At 39.3% G+C, this 20,355-nt stretch overlaps 1 protein-coding gene across 1 annotated transcript in view; it reads left to right on the forward strand.

Annotated features, from left to right (window-relative positions):
• The window catches only part of tpcn1 (two pore segment channel 1), a 102,682-nt gene extending 92,332 nt beyond the window's left edge, over positions 1–10,350 (forward strand). The window contains exons 24-27 of the mRNA XM_060844017.1: positions 3,700–3,784; positions 4,006–4,145; positions 9,492–9,572; positions 10,009–10,350. Coding sequence (XP_060700000.1) covers positions 3,700–3,784; positions 4,006–4,145; positions 9,492–9,572; positions 10,009–10,134 — 432 coding nt within the window. The 3' untranslated portion in view covers positions 10,135–10,350. The remainder of the gene's footprint in view (positions 1–3,699; positions 3,785–4,005; positions 4,146–9,491; positions 9,573–10,008) is intronic.
• Positions 10,351–20,355: the final 10,005 nt, after the last annotated feature.

Raw genomic sequence — 20,355 nt, forward strand, 5'->3', positions numbered from 1 at the left:
GAGGTATTGCATTTTGGTAAAACAAACAAGGACAATTAATAATTAATGGTAGGATCCTGGGTAGTGTTGTATAACAAGAGACCTAGGTGTTCAGGTGCATAACGTTTTGAAATTTGCGTCGCAGGTAGAGTAGTTCAGAAGGCATTTAGCATGCTTGCCTTCATTTTTCAGACCTTTGAGTATAGGAATTGGGATGTCATGTTGCTGTTTTACAGGACATTGGTGAGGCCTGTTCTATAATACAATGTGCAGTTCTGTTTGCCCTGTTGACGGAAGCATATTATTAATCTGGAGAGGGTTCAGAAAAGATTTACCAGAAAATGGAGGGTTTGAATTATAAGGAGAGGCTGGATACGCTGGGACTTCTTTCAGTGGAGCATAGGAAAGAAATTGAGAGGTGACCTTAGAGAGATTTATAAAATGATGAGGGGCATAGATAAAGTGAAAAGCAAGGGCCTGTTCCCAAGGTGGGGGAGTTCAAAATAAGGGGGGATATTTTTAAGGTGAGAGAGGGAGTTTAAAAAAGAACATGAGGGGCAACTTTTTTTATGCACACAGTGGTTAGTGTGTGGAATTAACTGCCAGAGAAAATGGTGGAAGCAGGTATAGTTACAATGTTTAAAAGACATATGGATAAGTACATGAATAGGAAATGTTAATGAATATTGGCTAAACATAGACAAGTGGGATGAGTTTAGTTTAGGGAGAAAAGGGTGGTGCTGGAAAAGCACAACAGGTTAGGCAGCATCTGAGGAGCAGAAGAATTGATGTTTTAGGCATAAGCCCTTCATCAGGAAATGCCGATTCTGATGCTCCTCAGATGCTGAAATCCTGTTGTGCTTTTCCAGTGCCACTCTTTTTGACTTTGACTGTCCATCATCCGCAGACTTCACTTTCATGGTTGGTGTGGACTAGTTGGACCGAAGGATCTGTGTCCATGTTATATGACTCTTATCACTGCTTTGCACAGCAGTAGCATTTCATAAGCATGCCTGATGACCTGTTTATCTCTTAAAGCAGCACTTTGGAAGCATTCCACACGGGTAGGCATGGATTACACACCAGCATCGTGAGCCAGAGTGATGGGAGAGGGGTGATAGCTCTTGTCACCAGTCATCATCCTCTCGGGGTCTTTTATGGCGGCGTAAATGTACTCTCACAGAATAAAGGTAGCACAGTGATTGGAACATTGTTGACTTGTGGACTGTAACATTCTTGATTGGCCCAGATTAACAACCCAGGAGCCACAGAAAATGGGGGAGATACTTAATGAATAATTTGCATCAGTATTTACTGCGGAAAAGGATATGAAAGATGAAGACTGTAGGGAAATAGATGGTGACATCTTGCAAAATGTCCAGATTACAGAGGAGGAAGTGCTGGATGTCTGAGTAAATCCCCAGGACCTGATCAGGTGTACCCGAGAACTCTGTGGGAAGCCAGAGAAGTGATTGCTGGGCCTCTTGCTGAGATATTTGTATCATCAATAGTCACAGGTAAGGTGCCAGAAGACTTGAGGTTGGCAAACGTGGTGCCACTGTTTAAGAAGGGCAGTAAAGACAAGCCAGGGAACTATAGACCAGTGAGTCTGACCTCGGTGGTGGGCAAGTTGTTGGAGGGAATCCTGAGGGACAGGATGTACATGTATTTGGAAAGGCAAGGACTGATTTAGAATAGTCAACATGGTTTTGTGTGTGGGAATTCATGTCTCACAAACTTGATTGAGTTTTTGAAGAGGTAACAAAGAGGATTGATGAGGACAGAACAGTAGATGTGATCTGTACGGACTTCAGTAAGGCGTTCGACAAGGTTCCCCATAGGAGACTCATTAGCAAGGTTAGATCTCATGGAATACAGGGAGAACTAGCCATTTGGATACAGAACTGGTTCAAAAGTAGAAGACAGAAGGTGGTGGTGGAGGGTTGTTTTTCAGACCGGAGGCCTGTGACCAGTGGAGTGCCACAAGGATCGGTGCTGGGTCCCCTACATTTTGTCATTTACATAAATGATTTGGATGCAAGCATAAGAGGCACAGTTAGTAAGTTTGCAGATGACACCAAAATTGGAGGTGTAGTGGACAGCAAAGAGAGTTACCTCTGATTACAACAGGATCTGGACCAGATGGGCCAATGGGCTGAGAAGTGCCAGATGAAGTTTAATTCAGATAAATGCGAGGTGCTGCATTTTGGGAAAGCAAATCTGAGCAGGACTTATACACTTAATGGTAAGGTCCTAGGGAGTGTTGCTGAACAAAGAGACCTTGGAGTGCAGGTTCATAGCTCCTTGAAAGTGAAAGTGAAGAAGGCGTTTGGTATACTTTCCTTTATTGGTCAGTATTGAGTACAGGGGTTGGGAGGTCATGTTGCGGCTATACAGGACATTGGTCAGGCCACTGTTGGAATATTGAGTGCAATTCTGGTTTCCTTCCTATCGGAAAGATGTTGTGAAACATGAAAGGGTTCAGAAAATATTTACAAGGATATTGCCAGGGTTGAAGGATCTGAGCTACAGGGAGAGGCTGAACAGGCTGGGCTGTTTTCCCTGGAGCGTCGGAGGCTGAGGGGTGACCTTATAGAGGTTTACAAAATTATGAGGGGCATGGATAGGATAAATAGGCAAAGTCTTTTCCCTGGGATCGGGGAGTCCAGAACTAGAGGGCATAGGTTTAGGGTGAGAGGGGAAAGATATAAAAGAGACCTAAGGGGCAACGTTTTCACACAGAGGGTGGTACGTGTATGGAATGAGCTGCCAGAGGATGTGGTGGAGGCTGGTACAATTGCAACATTTAAGAGGCATTTGGATGGGTATATGAATAGGAAGGATATGGGCCTGGTGCTGGCAGGTGGGACTAGATTGGGTTGGGATATCTGGTCGGCATGGACCGAAGGGTTTGTTTCCATGCTGTACATCTCTATGACTCTATGACCAACATGACCAAGAGATTATAATCTTCTCCATTTAGAGGATTGACTCCGAGCTGGCTGGCTCTGGCCAGTATATTGTGCACTAGTAAATAAAGGGTGGCATGGTGATGGGATACCAGCCTCTGTGCAGTTAATTCAGTTATAAACATGTTTGCTTGTTATTTCCTCATCTTTCTAATAAAAACTATAACCAAGAGTTTAGAGTCTCCTCAGTTCAGGGCATTGACTCCGAGCTGGCTGGCGACAGCCAGTGTACAGTGCACAAGCAAATAAAGGGTGACTTGGTGACAGGACACTCACCCCTTAGCGGGGGTTATTTCAGATAGCATGACCACTTTCAGGGTAGCAGGCATTGACCTAAATATAGTACACTGAGTATTGAGGGAGTGGAAGTCTTCTAGTTGTTGTACATTTCTGAGTCTACATGTGGGGCTCATGGTACAATGTGTATGTAATTCGTGGTGCCCTGCACGTCAGGAAAGTCTGCTGAGCTGGTGATGACACATTGGTCATCCTCTTTCTCCCTGTAAGCAATGCTGCTGAGTTTTTCCTTCCTGCTGCTGAATGCATATTTAGCGTTGGCAAAGGCTGGAGCATTGAAATTGAAAATGTCATCAAATCAGCATTATTCACGGATTGTCATAACTTGCCTACCCTTTCTTATTTTCAATGGGCAGTCCTAATGGCTTTATGTAATGATTTCTTGATGGATCTAAACAAGATTTATTTAGCATAGCATACAGTTGTAACTTACCAATTTTTTTATCTTGTTTAGGTTGTACTTACTATTATTGTTGCCTTTATTTTGGATGCATTTCTGTTCCGCATGAACTACAGTAGAAAAAGTAAAGATGAGGGAGGTATGTGTCACCCATACAAATTTTCATCAATGATAGTTTGCTTCTTGCTCTGTGCCTCAATGTTTTATATTTTAATTTAATATTTCTTTGACCAGTTTTTGTTTTTTTTTAAATTGTGATCAGTTATTACCAAAGATTGGAATTGCAAATCATGATCTAATTTTGTCATTTTTGGACTGTGTTTTTATGTATTCTGTATTCTGATCTCTCACTGATAACAGACGAAAATGGAATTGTTTTTGAGACTGAAGTAGACAAAGATGAAGTTGATCGACTTCTTGAGTTCTACAGACAGAATGGTTCTCCATCTTCTGAGATCTCTGGACTCCTTAAATTGTCATCCAGAATGGCAAGCAATGATGTAAGTGGTTACACGGATACCAGTTTCTCTTCATATTCTATTTAATTGGAGTTATAACTTTTTTGTTATTATTCTTTAATTATTAAATGTAGGTAATATTGCCATTTCTAAACCACCATATCCAGGATGACTACAGATATTATTTAGGCATCCATAGACCTTTTGGTTTCTTTGTGTGTCTGGTGTAGGGCATGGAGTGTCCCTTATTCTGATATTATTTCATGTCTTTGTCACTGTAAGACAATCAAGCAACCTGAAAAAACGATATCATTTTCAGCCTGTGTATTGTCTTGTTCACCTGACATGTGTGGAGCTTCATATTTTACGTCATGCTAACTTTGAAATAATTAAGAGCTATCACAGTTTGAATACAAATGAAATTGAGGATGTGAACAGATATAGTGTCATGGTGGTCTAGTGCACTGATAGAAGTTCTTCAGCCTATTGACTATGCGCTGGGCAAAACAACAACCTAATTATTCAAATTCTATTTTCCAATACTGGGCCCGTAGCGTATATCACAGCATCACAAGTGTACATCTAAATACAACTTAAATATTGAGGGGTTTGCCTCTCCCAACCTTAAGTTCCAAATTCCTAATACCCTCTGGGAAAAATAGTTTTTAACACATGGTCTTTAAACCTCATGCCACTTAACTTAAAAACTATGCCCCAGACATTAATCACTTCCCAGGGAGAAATGTTTCTTCTTGCCTCCCGTCTATGGTTCTCATCAGTTTATATGTCTCAATCATCTCCCTCCTCACTCTCCTCTACTCCAAGGAAAACAACCCATGTCTATCCAAAATAAACAAAGAACTGCGGATGCTCTAAATCTGAAACAGAAACAGCATCTGTGCAGAGAAAGCCAAGTTAACGTTTTGTCCAGTGACTCATTTTCAATATTAATAGTAGCTACAAGCAAGTCGTACTTATACTGAAGACATATAGTTGCAAGTGTGGGAGTGAATGGGTTGGTGGAGACAGAGCCCAGAGAGACAGTTAGGCAGACAAAGGGATAGACGATGATCAGCCAGGGAGAAAGAGAAATGCTAAAATGGGGATCATAATCAGATGAAAATGGGGTGGGGGGTGCTGAAAGCAGCTTATGTCATTACAGGCCTGGAATGTGGGAGTGGATAAAGGACAGAGAGGACGGTGAACTCAATATTGAGTAGTGAAGACTGCAGGGTTCCAAATGGAAAATGAGATGTTTTTTCCAACTTTGCTGGAACTCTGCAGCAAGCCCAAGACAGAGATGTTGCCCTGGGAACATGGTGATGTGTTAAAATGGCAGGCAACTGGAAGCTCAGGTCACGTTTTGGACAGAACGTAGATGTTCCACAATACTAGATGGAATTGCAGGTAAATTGACTAGAAGGTGCGTCTAGAGCCTTGGATAGTGGAGGTGGTGTGGACCAACCTCAAAACCTCCCCGAAACACCATGATGCCTTTCTATGCAATCACAGAAGGTTCAACACTTACCCATTTACTTCCTCCCTCTTCACTATCCAAGGCTCCAGTCACCCCTTCCAGACGAAGCAGCCAATAACCTATACTTCACCCAGTCTAGTCTCCTAAATTCGCTCCTCACAATGTGGTCCCCTCTACATTACAGAGACGAAACACATTCTGGGCTGCTGCAATGCAGAACTATATTCTGTGTGCAAAAATGAAAAAAATGACCCTCAGCTTTCAGTTGCCTGCCACTTCAACACACCAGTATTCCTTGGCCAATATATTTGTCTCTGGTCTGCCACAGTGTTCCAGTGAGTCCAGTGCCAGCTGGATAAATAGCATATCAGTTTCTACTTGGGACCCTGCAGCCTTCAGGTCTCAGTATCGAGTTCAATAATTTTAGGGCCTGTACACCTACCTGTATGTCCTTTAGTGACCCCCACACCCCTAGCCCTGTCATGACATGGGCTGTTTTCAATACATCTAACTTATTTTCATCTACTTATGGTCCCATTATTATTATGGCTTACCATTATCCATTCCTTTGTCTGCTTAACTGTCTTTCTGTCCCTCTGGGCACTATCTCTACCTATCTGTGTACTCCTTTGCCCTCAACCTGTCATCTTCAGCATTTATACCACTTCTTCCAAGTTACTATCTGTGCAAAAGAAGGGTCACTGGGCTCAAAATATCAGCCCAGTCTATCCAATCTCTCTCCTTAACTAAAACTCTCCAGCCAAGGCAATATGATGACAAATCTCCTCTGCACTCTCTCCAGTGCAATCACTCCCCTCCCAAAATGTGGATTCTAAAACTGCTCACAGTACTCTAGATGTGGCCTAATCAACATTTCATACGGTTCCAGCATTATCTCCCTGCTCTTAAACTCTGTATCTCAGCCAATAAAGACATATATTCCTTATGCTGCCTTAACCACTTTATCAACCTGTCATAATACCTCAAAGGACCAGTGTATACGCTAATCAACATCCCTGCGATCCTCATTGTTTACCAGAGTCCTACCGTTCATCATGTGTTCCCTTGCCTTTTTTTTTGCACAAGTACATCGTTGCACACTTACATGTTCACCACCAGGTGGCAGTTTAGCACATGTTCCATATCCACTTTGACACATGCTGTAATCATGACCAGCTTTCATAATTAACTATTACAAGGATTATTTTCAACTTTCTGTACTGTATCAGTGACTTTGCGACCAGTTGAGTTTGGGAGACATGTCGGCATGGATAAGTTGGACCGAAGAGTCTGTTTCTGGGCTCTGTGACTCCGTGACACAAAGTTCTGCAGACAGTCTAAAATTCAATTCTTTGTTACTGATCATTTACCCAATTATAGCAGAGGCACTACAGCACTTCAACAGGTCATGGAATAGGGGAATCAAAATAGAGTTTCTGCATGTGAAAGTTATCTGGTGGTTTCTGCTGCAAATTATTAGGCGGGCACAGTAAGTAAAAGATGTGTTATACCCTATTCGCTCATGGTCAAATAGTTCGCTTCTGCTCACTGTCTTTGCTAACTCATGAATACTGGTTACATTTGAGACAATGGAAGGTGACAACTATTCTTGGAAGTGTAAAAATTTTCGGTAGAAGAGGGAGCAAAGGAAGGGGAGAAATTTGGGGAAAAGAGTTAAAATTCTTGAGGAGTGTAATAAATGTTGTGTATTCAAAATCTCAATCTTAGTCCTATCAGATATAGAATTCAAAGAAAATTAAACGTGATTATATTTGATATGCATAATAGTTGTGTTGTTGATTGCTCCTCTTACAAACATTCTATGCAGGCTCTGAGGGAAAAGATATGAATGACTCATACAGCCTTTTCTCATCCCATTCTATCTACTTAAGACATTAGTTTGACTCTATAGAAATCTGAGGTGAGCACTGGAATTAAGCCATTATCCAATAAGGGATGGGCAACAAATGGTAAGGTGTGCAGGTCAGGTGAATTGGCTATGCCAAATTGTCCATAGTGTCAGGTGCATTAGTCAGAGGGAAATGGGTCTGGGTGGAGTACTCTTCAGAGGGTCGGTGTGGACTTGTTTGGCCAAATGGCCTGTTTCCACACTGGAGGGGATTTAATCTAATCTAGTCCAACTAGTGAAGCCACATTCCACAAATTAATAAAAAAGGGCAGATTGAAGGCCGAGGAATGTTTTATTGGGCTACTCATAAAGAACTTACTATGCCCATAGAATGGTATTTATAGGAGCTGATGTAAAACCAGTTGGTCACTTGCGTGTTTGCTGATAATATTAGGTGTATGGGAGTCAGTTAGCTCAGTTGCATAAATGTCTGTTTTGCAATGCAGTCTGATGCCAACAATGTGGGCTCAATTTCTGCATTGGCTAAAGTACCCATGAAGAACACACCTTCTTAAACTCTCCCCTCACCTGAGATGTGGTAACCCATAGTTAAATTATCATTCTTTAATGAGAGATGTCTTATAGTCTGGTACAAATATAGCATCTTTACCTTTCAATATTAGATACTTCCAAAGGGAAGGCGAAGGAGACAAATAACTACTATGAATACGAAGCAGCATAAGGATGTAACTATGCAACTTCATACTGAAGGGAACTTTTAAACCACTAAAACTAGTAGCTTTAATTTAAGTAATATATAAAAATGAAAAATATCTGTAACTTGAGCTCAAACACCTTATTGTATTTCCAATATTACAGTAATGTAGGAGTTGGGTTGTTTAACAAGCTGTATACCTCAGAATTAGCCATTTGTTGGCTATGTTTCCTGGTCTTTGAACCACCCAAAGTCTAATGAAGCCCAAGTGCAGCTTCACCCAGGAAGATTTGCTTATCAAAAACAGAAATTGCTAGAGAAACTCAGCAGGTCTGGCAGCATCTGTGGAGACAAAGCAGAGTTAATTTTCAAGTCCATTGACCCTTCTTCGGAATGAGAACTGAAGGGTCACTGAACTCAAAATGTTAATTCTGCTTTCTCTGCACAGATGCTGCTAGGCCTGCTTAGTTGTTCCGCCTATTTGATTTTGTTTGTTTCACATCAGCAGTTCTTTGTTTCATAAAAAATTCACTTACCTACTGAAACTAGATGACCCAGCCAATCAAACATCACAAACAAACAACCCCAAATGTGAGGCAGACTTCTATCATCACCAATCCTTCTGATCTTGCGCCACCTACCTGTCTGCAGGGCCTCTGATCACATCCACTGTTCTTCCAATCTCCTAAGACTATTTCTATCTACATGAACCCTCTTCCCCAAGGATGCAGATTTCCTCCACAACTAATTGATCTGGTCCTCCCATCAAAGACCTTAGATTTTTTTCCCCTTCTAATTTCCTCTTCCAATTTCCTCTTTAAAGCTTTAGCCACTAATCTTCCCAACCACCAAGCCTTTCAACCAATCCAAAACCTCCCTACTTAACCAACCCACAACGATTCTGCTTTCTGCATATTCCCCAAAGTATCCGATCTAGTCCACCACCAACATTTGTAATCCCCATGACCTCTGATCCAAAAACTGTTCCACATATATCCCTCTTCCAACCCCAGCATCCCAAGATCTTTGATAAATCCTGTCTTCCCTCTGATTGCAGCCATGACCTGTGTTAAAAGCCTCATCCACTTTTTCAAGATGACCAGAAAAATGAGGCAGAAATTATTAACCAATTCCTTCAGTTATAATTGTTGAGATCTGAGTGAAACGTATTCTTACGTATTTTCCAAACTCATATACTCTTCCCACCTGCCATCTCCGCTTCCTGTCTGTCTCTGAGCTAATATTGTAACCTATATATTTTAGATCATAAGCAATGTCTTTTTCAAGAGGACTCTTAAGACTATCTTCAGCTTTATGACATGAAAACTGTTTCTTGTTTTATTACAGCAGATGAAAATGGTTTTTATTGGCAGAAGATTAAGAACTAAAAGTGATTTAAGCATTAAAATGTATGAAGAGGAAATTCAGGTATGAAAACCTTTCGAATGGTGTACCTTCTTATGTTTACCAATAGACAAACCCACTTAGATAACTTCTTAGAATATACTTTTAGAGTCAAACATATTCCTGTAAAAAAAAATTAACTCCTTTATAAAGGGAAAGTAAAATATCATGGTGGCCAGGTCAAAGATAGCAATACCAATCCTTTTATAAATGGAAACTACTGATCAGAGGAGCAGTTGGACAAATGTCACTAGGTATATTATCAACAAAAGAGACTTAGGTGAGTTAAGTTCTTAGGATTTGTTTGTAGATGTTAAAGGGTGTGAATTATTAATTATGCTGTACATCTGAAAACATTAACGAAATATTAGTACTTTGGTTGGCCGCTGATTTTTCTTTTTGTTTACTAATAACTGTTTCTCATACTGTTCAGCAATAAAAATGTCTCCCCTTCCAACAGGAATGGTTTGCAGAGCATGCCCGGGTAAACCAAATGCAGCATGATCAACCACTTGAATGTATCTTGAACTCAAGCACTCACCAGCCTTCTTCAGAATTACGACAGCGATCTCAGACTGTAACTTAGGAATATAACCTAAAATTCCACTATGCAATAATTACTCAGTATTACTATATATTTTGTGATTTGCACATATGCACTTGGGGGATGTTTCACCAGTTGTAAAAGCTACTGTGTCGGCAGACTCCTGGCAAGAGCTGGAATAGTGAGAAATAGTGGCCATTTTATTCAGAAATTTTATCTGATAACTTTTATCTGTGGTAAGTTATCTGTAACGTAGTAAGTCTTTTAATTGTATTTGCAAAATATGTCAATTATTTTAGAATTATTTTGTTCTTAGCCCTTTTATAGCACTTTCATTTGGTACCTGACTTGCACAAGTGCTGTCTGGATAGCTACTCTCAAAATTTTAATTTAATATCTGTCCAACTGTCACTTTAATTATTTGTGGTAAGTCAGTTCTCATTGTTCGAATTTGTTCATAAAATGTAATGTTCTTGTAAGAAGCACTGTCTCCCACTTTACAAACTCTAATTCCCAAGGTTATTTCCATTTGTAAGCCATAGTGTTAAATACAGGGAGACAAGTGACAGTATTAATGGGACATTAGCATAGTAATGTAATGATTTCAGATATAGTTGCCACGACACTTTTTCAACTTAAAATTCAATTCCTGTACTTAAACTGGAAACTTAATGGTATTAATGTTAAGTTTACTTTTGACTACTGCAGGCATCTCCAAAATCCATGCCTTGCTTAGGGTATGTACATATTATTTAAAATATGTCCTCAAATTATGATGCTTCACTGGAGTAGGCCATGTTATTTGCTATTTTCTGAGCAGTACAAAACTTAATATTTGTTTCTTCATAGAGGTTTGACATAAGTTGAGACTGAGGCAAAGTGACCCTTGGGGTAAGCCATTACCAGTCATCTCTCTCTCTCTAAAGAGAGAGCAGCCCTATTGTCCTCTGGGACTTTGCTGACTTTATCTTTTACATATCTATCACCTCAAGATTCTTATTTTGCAAAAATCAGAAGTTATGTTTTTCTTAAACATGTTGTTTGCAAGTGAAACTGTAGGTGCTACTGATGTAATGTTTTTATGAACAGAGTGCCATTTCCAGTTTTCAAAGTGAGTGAGCGATAACTTGTAAATCTGTATTAGTTCCCTAGTATTTGAGTGCTCTGACACAAGGACCTGAATCTTCACCTTCAAGGTGTAAATCATAAGTCAGATCATTCCCTAACTTCACTATACCACTTCCTGCTAAGTTACCAATTGCCACCTTGAAAACAAACAGATGCTGAGGCAAGAAGTTTAGAAGACTCACTTGCAGTTTCCTGAGGACATCAGTCCAATTCAGTAGATGTGAGGCCCCTTGTACTCACTTCCAACCCTCCCTTCCATACCCTCTATGTCCACGCATCCACCCCTATATACCCCCACCACCTCTGCCCTCATAATCTCCAAACCCACTCACCCAGTCATCACTATATACAGAACTCTTGAGCCCTTTAATAACTTTGAGAAGTATTTGTAGTGCTTATAAAAATCTCAGTCTGCTTGACAGCTATGACAACAACCCTACTGAGCTGAAACTATTAATGTGGTTTGGAGCTCAGGCAGGTATTCATTATGAGATGCCATTGAAATCTGCTATTAAAAAAAATTCTAAGGTTGAATATATTAAACCTATAAAGTTATTGAAAGAGCTCAATCATCTGTTTGACCTTTGAAGCTGAGGAACAGATGTCCAAGCTTTCAACCAGAAAGCTTGTGCATCTGTGCATGCTTAAAGCAGAGGAGCTGATGTATTAAAGATCAAAGTGCCCAAGCATTTGCTCAACCTTAAAAGCATGGGGACTGATGTCTCTACTTTTAGTTGGTTAAATAATTGAATCACAATAGACCATTGGCACGGTCAGATCTGATTGTCAGTATTACTAAATGAAAAAGAGCACTGTATCCACAACATAATGGACTCTAATGCATCTGAGGACTTTTCTACTTTCACAGCATTGGACAATTTAATGGTCACTTAACTTTTAAAATATATTAAACTTCTTGTATTGCATTATGCCATGTGAAGTTGCCACAACATTTTGAACTTATCTGTCAAGAGGTTCCTGACTCCAGGCTGTGGATTTCTCATGGTTCATGACTCTTTGTAAGCTGCTGTGAACCATGTTGCCTTTAGAAATCTGTATGAATTGTGAATAGTCCAAAATGCCCAACTTGAAGTCACCAAGATTAAGTGTGCTACATGCAGATTTGCTACCCATACTGTCATCCCATGCCAGTAAAATTATTGACAATGGATAAGTGGATAGGAATCCTGGAATTGGGTCCTGCCCACCATTTTGAAGGCTCAATGAGTATACTGATAAAATCAGGAAAATCCTGCCCAAGGCATTTCTTACTACTATTGTAAATGTTTTGTACGTTATATAGACATCAAAATTATAAATTAACATCAAATCCTCCTCAGTCCAATCCAGCAGCATCTGAGTGATAGAACGTATCTTTGGGTCAAAAATAGGCTAATAGTGCCTTTTTGGAAATGGAATAACATTTTGATGTTTTGATTTGATTTAGGGATTAGAAGTGTTTATGCATGGAATTTTCACCCCAGTTTCTGGATGTTCTTGACTTTACAGAATAAGCCTGGTCACTCTACAGACTAAACGTAATGTAATTTCCCATTTCCTTCTTGTAATCTTGGGATTTAGTAACTGCTTTGAATTAATAAGACATGATAAAGAAATGGTTTTTGCATAGTGATCATGCTCAAGCAGTTTTACTGTAGTAATTGTGTTGGTTATGAAATTGAAGATCTGCTTGTTGAAAAGTTATTGGAAAGCTAATAGAATAAACAAGAATATTTTAACTCAATTTGACATACATGGAAGCTGTCAACAAAGAGAATTGGGTGTGATGAGGATCAACAAAATATTTAGTGCAAAATATAGATACTAAAACATAAGATAAGAAATTGAATATATGCTGCCACTTATTCTGATTTGGAATTATTTACCAGGATACAAACTAACTGAAACAAAGTAATGCTAATTTCACAGTTATAAAAACTAGTGCCATTCACTGGTGCTTTAGAATGCTGCTTTCATCTCTGGAATTTTGGATTCAATGCTATTTGTCACTCTGTTAAGTTAAACCTTTTTGATATTTTAGATGAGAGATTTCAAATGAAAAATATTTAAGGCTAAATTAGAATTGCAGAATTTTTTTCAAGTATTTTAATTTCCTACAAATAAACTATATCTTGTCTAATTGTGGACAAATGCATTACTGCTCTTTCCAATTACATTGATGCCGTACATTAACTAAGACGGATTGTTGTCTTCCAAGAATAGCATACACAGTTTAGGTGTGAATATTCTATGACTCTTAACTGCCCTGTAGGCGGTTAGGGATGGGCAATAAATGATGGTTTGGGCAGCTATGTTCTCATCCCATGAATGAATGTTTTCTTTTTAAGTTGTCATCTCATTCAAAGGGGATTTTTATGCATATCAAGAAAAATTCTGTATCAAAATTTGCAAGTTGTTTAAGTAAACATAGAAAATGGGTATAAAAGTAGGCCATTCAGCCCTTCGAGCCTGCACCACCATTCAATACAATCATGACCAATCATGCAATCTCAGAATCCCATTCCTACTCTATTCCCCTATCCCTTGATCCTTTAGCTGCAAGGGCCACACCCATCTCCCTCTTGAATATATCTTCCTGTGGGAGACAATTCTTCTTCTGAGTGAAGAAATTCTTCTTCATCTCAATCCTATATGGTTTACCCCTTGTTCTTAGACTGTGACCCCCTAGTTCTGGATTTTCCCAACACCAGAAAAATTCCTCCCACATCTAACCTGTCCAGTCCCATAAGGAATTTATGTTTCTCTGAGATTTCCCCTCATTCTGCTAACTTCCAATGAATACAAGCCCAGTCGATCCAATCTTTCCTCATATGTCAGTCCTGTCATCCCAGGAATCAATCTGGTGAGCTTTCACTGGTTTCCTCAATAGCTAGAATGTCCTTCTTCAGGCTAGGAGACCAAAACTGCACACAGTACTCAAGGTGTGGCCTCACCAAGGCTCTGTATAACTGCAGCAAGACATCCTTACTCCAGCACTCAAATCCTCTTACTATGAAGCCAGCATGCCATTAGTTTTCCTCAATGCCTGCTGCACCTGCATTCCAATGACTGTTCCACCACGAACCCAGGTCTCATTGTACCTCACTTTTTTCCTAAACAGCCACCATTTAGGTAATAATCTGCCTTCCTGTTTTTGTGACCAAAGTGGATAACCTCACATTTATCCACACTATATTGTATTTGTCAAGTATTTGCCCACTCAGCCAATCTGTCCAAGTCACTCTGCAGCCCCTTAGCATTCTCCTCACAGTACACATTGCCACCCAGCTAAGTGTCATCTACACATTTGGAAATATTGTATTCAATTCCTTCGTCCAAACCATTAATGTATATTGTGAACAGCCAGGGTCCTAGCAATAAACCCTGCAGCACCCCACTCATCACTGCTTGCCACTCTGAAAAGGACCCGTTTATTCCAACCCTCTGCTTCCTGTCTGCCAACCAGTTCTCTATTCACATCAATACATTGCCTCTGATAACACGAGTTTTAATTTTCATTACTAATCTTTCATGTGGAAACTTGTCAAAAGCCTCATGAAAGTCCAGATCCACGACATTTACTGAGTCACCCGTGTCCACTCTACTGCTCACATCCTTCAAAATAAAATTCCAGAAGATTGCTCAAGAGCCATTTCCCTTTAGTGAATCCAGGCTGACCAAGACCAATTCTGTCACTTTCCAAGTGCTCAGTTATTACATTCTTAATAATTGATTACAGCATTTTCTCCACCACCAGTGTCAGGCTAACTTGCCGAGAGTTCCCCATTTTCTCTCTCCCATCTTTGTTTTTAAAGAGTAGGGTTGTATTAGCTGCTGTCCAGTCCATTGGAACTCTTCCAGAGTCTACATAATGCTAAAAAAGGCTTCCTCTCTCTGTATGTCTTGCAAGGAAGTATGCCCCCTAAAGATCAGATTTACATGTACAGTTGTATTTGAAGTGTATGATTAACCTTGCATAAAACTAAAAATATTTTGCTATATTTTCCTTGCAAGTATGGTATTTTGATTTTTAGCATTGCTTTGTTCATATGTATGCTAGTATCAAGCAGTTAAATACTTGTGCCTTTGATTGTATAATTTAATTGTACTTAAAGCATTTCTCATTTGAGGAGTTAATTCCTTTGTTTGAATTTATAACTCTATAAACTTGCCATTACACAGGCAAGCATAATATAAAAGTAACCTTCTATCAAAAAATCACCATATCTAAACACATTCCTAAATTTTTGTTTTAAAACTTGGCTTAAGCATATTGTATTTAGTGTTTGAGTCATAAGATTCTGCCCAGATGTGCTATTTTATCTGGATAACTGAGCAATAATTTACTTTGTCTTCCACCTAAAATTTAAAATAAATGTATGTTGAATTGTAAGCACGTTTCTTTAAGTAATGTTATTGCACTTCGTGCACAGCAGTGTGAGGAAATCACTTTGAATGTAGTGTTTGCAGGTATAGTGAAAGTAGCATCTGCCTTTGAGAACAATGTCATTTTGGGCATTATTTAAATACAGCAAATAATCTGTTTAGACTATCTAGTAGATTAAGTAAATTATAGTAAAATAGAGGGATTGAATGTACAAATTGTATGTGTATAGAGCATTTTGAAATAGTTTATTTTTGTAAGGTCCAGCTTCTTTAATCTATATAAGCTGTCAAAATGGAGTCCAAGTCAATTCATGCATGATTGTATAGATTTAACATCTTATTAGTGGGCCATATGTAATTATATTCGGAATTTTCAACATTAATGCCTGCAAGGGGATCAAGGAATTGTTCAGTAGTGGTAAAAGGAGAATCTGATTTAAATTGTTTTCTATGTACCATTCACTCTGTTCATCCTTGTTCTCTATGTCCCCTGGTACAGTCATCCTAATCTGAGTTTTGTAAACCCTGCATAAAACAACTGACCTTGCTTCAGTATTTTGTTCTCATTTTGGGCATAATTTTCCAAGTAACACTGCAACAATTGTTTTCACCGATGTAGACAGAGATTGCATCTAAGGCAGTGACATTGCCAAATTATTTGACGAGTTCACTAACCTTTCAAAAAAAAATCATCAAACGTTAGCCTACAAGTCCAGACAGTTTTCAACTATAGTGTAATATTTAAATATCAGGTGAGTTTTTACTCATATATCTAAGTCATAAAGTCATAGAGATCCACGGCATGGAAACAGACCCTTCAGCCCAATTTGCTCATTCCACTCAGTTTTCACAATTTAAACTAGTCCAATTTGCCTGCATTTGGTTCAATCCCTCCGTACCTATGCCATCCACATACCTGTCTGTTTCTTAAATGAAAAAATAGTACTCACTTCCACCACTACCTCTGGCAGCCCATTCTGGACACTCACTACCTTCTGTGAAAACAATTGCTCCTCTTGTATCTTTCTCCTCTCATCTTAAACTTTTACCCTCTCTAGTTTTAGACTTCTCAATGGGAAATGCTATTGGCTATCTATTTTATCTACGCCTCTTGTGTTTTTATAGATCTCTATAAGGTCACCCCTCAGTTTCCTATGCTCCAGAGAAAGAAGTCCCAGCTTATTTAACCTCTCCTTATAACTCAAACCTTCCAGTCCAGGTAGCATCCTAATCTATCTTTTCTGCACTCTTTTTAGTTTAATGATATTCTTTCTATAGTAGGCTGACCAGAACTGCATACAGCACTCCACATGTTGCCTCACCAGTATCTTGTACAGCTACAGCAAAATACCCCAATTCCTATACTGAGTGCTCTGACCAATGAAAGCAAGTATGCTATTTCACCATCCTGTCTACCTGTGGCTCCATTTTCAAGGAGATATGAACCTGTACCCCTAAATCTCTTCATTTCTATAACACTCCCCGGGGCCCTAGCATTACTGTGTAAGTCCTGTTGTGGTTTGCCTTACCAAAATGCAACACCTTGCAGCTATCTAAATTAAACCCAATCTGCCAGTTCTCAGCCCACTTGTCCAGTTGATCAAGATCTCACTGCATTCCCAGATAACCACCAATTTTAGTGTCATCCACAAACTTCCAAACCATACTTATGTTCACATCCAAATCATCTATATAAATGATGAACATCGATGCTGAGCCCTCTGATACCTGTAGTACACCACTGGTCACAGGTCTCCATTCTGAGAAACAACCCTCTACCACGGTCTTCTACCGTCAAGGCAATTTTCTATCTAATTGGCTAGCTGTCCCTGGATCCTGTAAGATTTAATCTTACTCAACAACCTACCGTGTGGTACCTTGTTAAAGCCCTTTCTAAAGCCCATGTAGACAATGTCTACTGCACTACCCTAATCTTCTTGGCCACTCCTTCAAAATAAACTAGCTTCATCACTGACACCCCTTTATTTCTACCTTTAAAACATTGCCCAAATCTACTTCTACCTCAGTTCATTTGTGGCTGAAAACTTCAACTATGCTTTTGGTATCCGTAAACTCCGATTCACTTTTGGCTGTCCTGGCACGTTACCCTCTACTAAATTGAAGCTAATTTAAGAATTATACCCATATCGCAACTCCTACCAAATCTTGTTCACCCATCATCCCCTTGCAATTGATTCCATGTTAAGAAATACCTATTTTTAAAATTTTCATTGTCATTTTCAAATCAACTTATGACCTCCCCTCTCCCTTCCTTTGTAATCTCTTCCAGTCCCAAAATGCCGCGAAATACCTGCACTCTAATTTTAGCCCCTTAGACATCCTGATTTTACAGATCCCGTCATTCTTCTTCTGCTTGGCTCTCAGCTCTGCAATTCCTTTCCTTAACCTCTTTGACTGTATCTTTCTTTCCTCAACCTCTCTGACTGTATTTTCCTTTCCTTCTCTAGGAGGCTTGTTAAAGTTTACTTATTTGGTCATCTCTCCTAATATCATCTTTTGTGACACTATCAACTCCTGAATGAAGCGCCTTGAGGTTACAGGTGCTATAGAAATACAAACTCTTACTACTGTACTGTAATACTCTCAGATCCCAGTGTTCAGTTGCAACTCAGTAGTGGCATCCAGTTTGGCTGTTAATTGGGCTTTACTGCAATAAACTTCCGCTTCTTGGATAAACGTAAAGTTTAAATGTATTGGTGTCGCAAAACCAGATTTTCCAGCGCCAGCAGTAGTCATAGTGAAATGTAAGCATACTTTGTGTATGCATTTGTAACAACTATAAATAGCACTGCACAAGTGGAAAAGTTAGTCGACTGATAGGTGCAGCTAGAGAAGCTTCTGTTCCCAGTGGGTGCACAATATATTTGTTCCTTTATTAAAAAAAAGTACTGCATTTGTTGTGAACCTTATTGAAAATATACCTTTTAACATTACCTTCGGTTTTATTTTAGCATTCTAAAGGAGAGAGTAGTTAAAATATGCTGCCTATTTTTCCATTTATTTATATACTATTGTCACTTTGTTGAAATAAATTTGAATATGCTGTATTTTGCTGCAGTGTTTTAAAAATGTAATTTGTAATCTAGGTGGCAAACTAATTAGAAATAAAATAATGCTTCAAAAATGTATTTGAAATCTATGCCTTCCCTTCCTTGCGTTTGTGAACAATCCATCTAGGTTTATTGGATCTTCTCCACAATTTCATCCAGATTGAAGAGTTGGAGTCAAAATGAGATGGTTTCCCTGGGTGGGAGTGTATTCTATTCAACTTAGAAAGTTACAAAATCACGAGCTATGCATACAGTCTTGGAGTTAGCCTCATCTGTGGTAAGATTACTTATTTTACCTATCCAATCTATGAGATACATTGAATAATGCCACCTCACGCAGATCTTAGTACATTCTATTTTTGATATGGCCACACCTATGTTTGTGGACTAAAGCAAGCACTGGCAAGGCTCTTCTATCATGTTTATTTTCCTAGCTGATCATACTACTGGATTGCTAGCCACTGTGCTGCCCTCAATGCTGCCTCACAGTACTAGAGACCCAGTTCAATTCCACCCTCAGGCAACTGCCTCTGTAGAGTTTGCACATTCTCATGTCTGCCTGTTTCCCCTCTGTGTGCTTTAGTTTCCTCCCACAGTCCAAAGATGTGCAAGTTTGCTAAATTAGCCATTCTAAATTGCCCTTAGTGTCCAGTAATGTATAGGTTATATGGCTTAATCATGGGAAACACTGTCTAACAGGGATTAAGGTTAGGGGGTAGATGGGTCAAGGCAGGACGCTTGTAGGATCAGCGTAGATTTGATGGGATGAATGGCCTGCTTCTGCATTGTAGAGATTCTGAAGTCGGATCTGAAATGGTATGAAGACTCAAAGCAAGAGTGCAGGTTAGTTTTTAAAAACATACAGCTTGTCCATTTCATACTTTCACTGGCTATCCATGTCATACTGTTGTGACCAGTTGACTCATCAGGTTAAAAATTTCCCAGATCTTTGCTGCAGTAGTGGAGATTTATAGTTTAACCCAGGTGATGTCCTGGGGACAATTTGAATTCTCCCATCACAGATGGTAGGTTGTTGAAATCAAATAAAAGTTTGGAATTAGAGTCTACTGATAACCATGAATTAGTGGCCAGTAAAACCCTACCTGGTTCACTCATGGAAACAACACCCTTACCTGCTCTGGTCTAATTGAGTCAACTGGCTTGTTAAGAGTCTGGTGTCTTATCCCTAATTTTCAGAGCATAGCTAAGTAATAAATGCAAACCTAGCCAGTGACACGTATCTGGTGAATAATATACTGCAAGAGATGGAAAATTTGAGAAGCAGATGATTTGTGCAGCAGAGCATGTGGGTTGTGAGAACAAAATATTACAGCAGTGATTCCTTCTGAATCTAAAACTGAAGTTTAAAGAACCCATCAGTTGTCATTTTGCAAAATTTGGCTCCAAGTGTCAATTTATGGATCATAAAAGTGTAGGGTTTTGTTCATTCCTTTAGGGAAAAAAAAAAGTGTCTTGACAAATTACCACAATGAAATCAAGTGGACCCAGCAAAGATCTTAAAAATAGTGCCTTTTGTTTGCAGCAAAAACTTCCAGCTCGGCAAACAGAACCACAACAACAGTGCCTTTTGTAATTGGATCACCCATTTAAAGCAGTGGAACTCAAATAGGAATAATTCTGTTCAGTGAAAATTTGTGGACCAGTGAAAAAGAGAAAA

The sequence above is a fragment of the Hemiscyllium ocellatum genome, chromosome 24 (assembly GCF_020745735.1).
Source record: "Hemiscyllium ocellatum isolate sHemOce1 chromosome 24, sHemOce1.pat.X.cur, whole genome shotgun sequence".
NCBI classification, from domain to species: Eukaryota; Metazoa; Chordata; class Chondrichthyes; order Orectolobiformes; family Hemiscylliidae; genus Hemiscyllium; species Hemiscyllium ocellatum.